Genomic DNA, 6,000 nt, shown 5'->3' with positions numbered 1-6,000 from the left:
TTAGCGGTCAAAATTGGTATTTAACGATCATCAACGCTAGGCATCGAATCTTATTTGGACATATACTACGATGGTGCGTGTGTGACGCACGACACGACTTATTGTATTCAAAAGAAATTAACTAATGAGTCTCTTCAAATGTTTAGAAGGTTATGAAAATTTCGGATGCAATGTGAGGGGTTTCAATTAGCTTGGATACATATATAAGGAATGAAATAAAACCGAGTTAAAGCAAAACCATAGGCAGCTTTACGTAACAATAACGTCCACCCGCTTGAGGCGTGCTGATTGGACAAGCTAGCTAGCAATATAATGCACAGCCCGCTGACAGCCAAAGCCTCATGTAGAATATGCAAAAACCAGTTGTTAATAGTTAGGCAGTCGTCTTAAACAGCCTGTGCAAATATATATATGTGTGTGCGCAAACCCTTGGGCTATAGCTAGAATCAAATTATGCGGTAGGAGCTGAAATCTCTTTGAGAGAAGTATCCATCGCATAAGGCAAGTCTCTTACGTAGAGGAGGAGGAAGAGAAGAGAAGATCAGAAGAAAAGGACGGATGGTTAGCCAGTCCAAGACGCCGGCGCCGGAGCCGTCGACGACGAACATGCCATCGGCGCCTCCGGCGGTAAAGGGCGTAGCGAAGACGCTGGCGCAGCACCACAAGGCCGTGATCGGGTTCCTGCTTGGCTTCTTCCTGGTCCTGCTGCTCTACACTTTCCTTTCTGGCCAGCTTGTTTCCTCGGAGGATGCCATTGGTTAGTACCCTACCTATAGCTAGCTAGTATTAGTGATCCTTTATTATTGATTCTATTAATATTTTCTTTTTGAGAGAATTATTCTACTGCTGTTAAACACTGCTTGGTTTATCCACTGTTATCTATTTATCTAGCTAGATGCATCTTACGGTTACCACAATACCACTCGCATTTCCATGTATGCATATATATCTGAGTTTCTTTTCATGTCTTCATGGCTAAATGCCATTGCAGTTTTTCCTTTTTTCTTCTTCTTGTAGTTAGCACATCTTTCTCTTTCTTAATTAGGCACCAATAATTGTGTGTAGACCTGGCCGGTGATGTATGCATGAGACTCTATAATTCTCTGAAATATTTTTCTCAACATCCATTATATAGAGCAGCACGAAATAGAGATTGAAATTTTAAAAAGAAACCAAAGAATTCCATGTGCATTCCAGTACTGTGCGAAGTCGACGGTGCTTCAGGGGGGGAGAGAGAGAGAGAGAGAGAGAGAGAGAGAGAGAGAGAGAGAGAGGGGAGAGATGTGAACATGGTCTAATACGTACAGCTGACAACACCTAAATTAGGTGCCAATCGCTGCTAAGTGATGCACACATGCTCTAATCAACCCCTCGGAGAAAGCTTTAATTAGTACTATAATGACTAAAATTGGAAAGTCTTTATTCCTCTGTTTATACTGTTTCATCATTTATAATGCACTCTACTTAGATGTTATCTTTCTGGAAGAAGAACTAAAATAAAGTTCCTACCTAGCTTAGTTTCCTAACGCAGTGGAAATAAAAATACAAGGAAGAACAAACTCGGTTTTTTTTTCAGAAAAATAAGCTATATGTACATGTTTTGTTGTTATCAGTGAGGGCCGTCACACAACAGTCCACGGCTGCCGTGCATACCGATCAAGACGGCAGGACCACATCTCCGACTTCACCAACGTCCACGTCCAGCAATACGACACAAGGTACTAACTACTTGACAACGATGTATACGTACAGTGATTGCTACTTTATTAAACTCATAGTAGTATTAATTATACCCTCTGATACATATTATAAGTTACTTTTGGTATCCTAAATATATATATTAGGACAAACTAGAAAACAACTCGCAGTAAGAACAGAGGGGAGTAGTAATACGCCTAATACCCCAGAAAACTCCATATCAAACTCGTCTAATAACATCATAAATTCTAAAATTACCTAGTATTTTTAGCAGGTTCGAAATTGCGACCCCTAAGATGTTTTGCACACAAAAAGGAGGGCGGCAGAACCGCCTCAACAAATAAATTGATATCCGCTTACCTGTAAAAATTTCTTTGGTCGTAATGTAAACAATTAGTTTTGCATGCATCACTCAAGCAACACTATTAACATGCAAGTAATTTCTAAAATGACCGCACATACTACTATATATGTAAAAACAAATTTGAAATGGATATAATGTGACAATTTCAATGTCATGTATAATCTTACACAACATGTTTACTCTCTTCTTTATATATATCTATGCGAATGCTATATTTCTCTTTAATCTGGTTATATATAGTGGTTTAATTAGCGCTATATACCGTTCCAAAACCTTCAAGTTAGTACCCTACACAAGTAAAATTATTCATTTGGACCAGAAGGGGAAATAGATAGCTCTATACCCATTTCAGTGGTTCAGGATACACAGACTATCACGTACTACTCTGTCCCAAAAAAAAAAAAGATAAACTCTAGCTACGTATGGATCTGGACATGCGTGTCCAGTTTTGTAGTTAGGATTGGAATTTTTTTTTAGGATGGAGGGGATAATGTTTAGTATTTGCACATTTCCAAGTAAGATTCATCCAAAAAGAATTAAATTAAAATATCCAATGATCAATAATATATTTTTTCTGCTACCTCACAATCATGGCGTACAAACTGACGATTTGGGAACCAAACTCATTGGCCCACGTGACTTGTGGCTTAATTAGTGTTTGATGCCGTGTTGAGGTTATATACTTAGTGGAACGATAGTTAGTACGATAGGGAAATGGTTACATATATATGTGCAGGCATGACCTTGATGGATGATGACTACATGATAGAGATATAATCATATTAATACACGTTTCTTACATTCTGGAATAACTCAGCAAGCATTGCTATTACCCCGTAATCAGCGCATAAAGTTTTGATAATTTAATTTAATTTGTGTATTTTCGTCGTCTAGTTTTAGAGATGTGTGAAGTTATATATATATATATATATATGTATGTATGTATGTATGTATATATGCTTGACAGTTCTGTTTCACCGTGCAATCTACCATTATATTATCATATATATACATTAAAAAAATTGTTCCACATTAATTTTTTTTAAAAAAAGAGGGCAAAAGCTTTGCCTCGTATATATTGATAGAGCAGAGAGTAAAAAAGTACAAATTGTTATTTACAGGGCATCAACTGAGGCCTAGGGAGGCTTTACTGAATCTCTCCCAAAGCTGTAAGCTCTCTTAGGCTAGTCGCCCCAGCAGTCACCCAAGTGGTTGTTCCACATCAATAACAAATCACGTACGCTCGTGTGGTCCTCCCTGCACACTGCACATTACATCATCCTATGGCTTGATACCAAGGTCCAAAAATACTCGAAACTGATTGCTGATTTGAACATAACCTCTAGAAAATAAAGAGGATAACGAAGAAAAAGAACAAATTGCCTGCTGGTTGCCTAATGCCAACAGACAAAAAGTGAAAATAGGATGTATAAAATGGGAGCCAGTTTGTCCGTTGCACCCGAAGTCCCGTGTTGATCCAAAAACGTATATCATGACATCTAAAAAAATATCTATACTCAACGGACAAGAATAACCAGGGTGGCTCTAACTTCGGTATTTCGATGGTAACTCTCTACCAAACTCATCGCCAATATTTTGTTGACTTGTAAATTTTTATATCTCCATATATAATCAATCTTCTTCTGCGGCGTGTACTATAGTACTAGTTGACTCACTGTTATTAATTAGATAACTTGGAAGGGAAAAATACTGAGCGGTCTAGCCAGCCAGCTGTGAACGACGAAGCAAGTGACAAGATGGAGGAGGATCTTATCCGGCAAGACATTGATCAAGCTGGAACGAAAAATGGCACAAACCATAAACCCGGTATGTTTCGCCCTTTCTCAAAGAATTTTTTTTTGACGAAATCAATTTTTTTTATGAATCTAATACTTACAATTGCTTGTCCGTCCTTCCATTTTACTACTTGGACTACCCTCAAAAAATCGACGCTGCTACCTATATATATACATTGAAAATGAAGTATGTATTAGTGATGAATTTCATCGTTTGCTCTACAGCTGATAAAACAGTTAAAATAAAAACTAAGCTGATAAATTAAGTTTTACATTTGTGTTACTGAAAACTAAACTATATATGTTGATTGATGATATGCATGTGCTAGATGTCAATCATCGGCTCATATTTTACAATATTATATTTATCACCATCATTAATTTATGTGAGGAATCACCAATTGTACGTGTCGGCTGCAGGTGCACCACGCAAGCCAATATGCGACCTGTCAGATCCCAGGTATGACATCTGTGAGATCTCCGGCGACGCACGGACCATGGGCACCAATCGGACCATACTCTACGTGCCGCCCGTCGGAGAGCGTGGGCTTGCCGACGACAGCCATGAATGGAGCATCCGAGATCAGTCTCGCAAGTACCTGGAGTACATAAACAAGGTGACGGTAAGGTCATTGGATGCCCAGGCAGCGCCGGGATGCACCTCTCGCCACGCCGTCCCGGCCGTGGTGTTCGCCATGAACGGGCTTACCTCGAACCCGTGGCACGACTTCAGCGACGTGCTCATCCCACTCTTCATCACCACCCGCGTCTACGAGGGCGAGGTCCAGTTCCTCGTCTCCGACCTGCAACCGTGGTTCGTCGACAAGTACCGGCTCATCCTCACCAACCTGTCCCGCTACGACATCGTCGACTTCAACCAGGACAGCGGCGTCCGGTGCTACCCGCACATCACCGTAGGACTCCGCAGCCACCGCGACCTCGGGATCGACCCAGCTCGCACTCCGCGGAACTACACGATGCTGGACTTCAGGCTTTACATCCGGGAGGTCTACTCGCTGCCGCCCGCCGGCGTGGACATCCCGTTCAAGGAGTCCAGTATGCAACGGAGGCCGCGGGCCATGCTCATCAACCGCGGGCGGACGAGGAAATTCGTCAACTTCCAGGAGATCGCCGCGGCGGTGGTGGCCGCAGGTTTCGAGGTGGTCCCGGTGGAGCCGCGTCGTGACCTGAGCATCGAGGAGTTCTCCCGGGTGGTGGACTCATGTGACGTGCTCGTGGGCGCGCACGGGGCCGGACTCACCAACTTCTTCTTCCTCCGCACCAACGCGGTGATGCTGCAGGTGGTGCCGTGGGGCCACATGGAACACCCATCCATGGTGTTCTACGGTGGTCCGGCCAGGGAGATGAGGCTGCGCGACGTCGAGTACAGCATCGCCGCCGAGGAGAGCACGCTCTACGACAAGTACGGCAAGGACCACCCGGCGATCAGGGACCCGGAATCTATACACAAGCAAGGGTGGCAGTTCGGGATGAAGTACTACTGGATTGAGCAGGATATCAAGCTCAACGTCACCAGATTTGCTCCCACGCTGCAGCAGGTGCTTCAAATGCTCAGGGGATAGACCGTACTCCGATCCGATCCTTCCTATACAGGCAGGCTTAGAGATACATCCGTAGAAACAAACAATTTCTTTATTTTTTGACGTTTCGACTTAGCATGCCGTGGCGAATTCGCGCGCCTCCGTTTGTTAGGTTGCACTATCTGGATGTTTACACAAATAAATAGTAAAGTGAACAAAGTATACCATAGTACCATACCATATACTCTATGAAGGAAACTAAAGGAACGCACATTACTATCTGGTGCTGCGTGGTATATGGCCAAATGGCCTGAGGCCCGACTCATGGCACAGGGTTTTGGCCCGGCCCAAATACAACAGTTGGCCCCGTACCAGTCCGGCCCTACTATTGGCCCATGCCTAAGGCTCTTCCTTGACACGACGTGCTGACCCGGTCCAACGATGAGACGAAATAGATAAGGGAGGCCAAATAGACTATTCCAACCATATAAGGTATGGCCCAAGGAGATGAGGGAAACAGATAGACTTATCGCAGCCATATAAGGCAACCCAAAGAGATGAGGGAAGCACAATAGACTTAGGGCATCCACAATGTGGTAAA

General features: G+C 43.1%; 1 protein-coding gene across 2 annotated transcripts; it reads left to right on the top strand.

Moving 5' to 3' along the window:
- The first annotated feature begins 347 nt into the window (after window positions 1–347).
- On the top strand, window positions 348–5,641 carry LOC127775614 (beta-1,2-xylosyltransferase XYXT1-like). 2 transcript variants are annotated; one of them, XM_052301880.1, is made up of 4 exons: window positions 348–757; window positions 1,614–1,718; window positions 3,764–3,889; window positions 4,279–5,641. In XM_052301880.1, exons 1-4 carry the CDS (start codon window positions 559–561, stop codon window positions 5,439–5,441), a joined length of 1,593 nt encoding a protein of 530 aa, XP_052157840.1. In that variant the 5' UTR covers window positions 348–558; the 3' UTR covers window positions 5,442–5,641. The 2 variants fall into 2 exon arrangements, with proteins under 2 accessions (XP_052157840.1, XP_052157839.1); XM_052301879.1 differs by having other exon boundaries at window positions 3,752–3,889.
- Window positions 5,642–6,000: the final 359 nt, after the last annotated feature.

This window comes from Oryza glaberrima, chromosome 6 (genome assembly GCF_000147395.1).
Source record: "Oryza glaberrima chromosome 6, OglaRS2, whole genome shotgun sequence".
NCBI classification, from domain to species: Eukaryota; Viridiplantae; Streptophyta; class Magnoliopsida; order Poales; family Poaceae; genus Oryza; species Oryza glaberrima.
This window is presented reverse-complemented; position numbering and strand designations above follow the sequence as displayed.

Bases quoted from the DNA above. Each gene is read 5' to 3' on its own strand.
- LOC127775614 (XM_052301879.1), top strand. From the start codon at position 559: ATGGTTAGCCAGTCCAAGACGCCGGCGCCGGAGCCGTCGACGACGAAC. The intron at 758-1,613 runs GTTAGTACCCTA...TGTTGTTATCAG, and splicing joins TTCCTCGGAGGATGCCATTG to TGAGGGCCGTCACACAACAG. The intron at 3,890-4,278 runs GTATGTTTCGCC...TGTCGGCTGCAG, and splicing joins TGGCACAAACCATAAACCCG to GTGCACCACGCAAGCCAATA.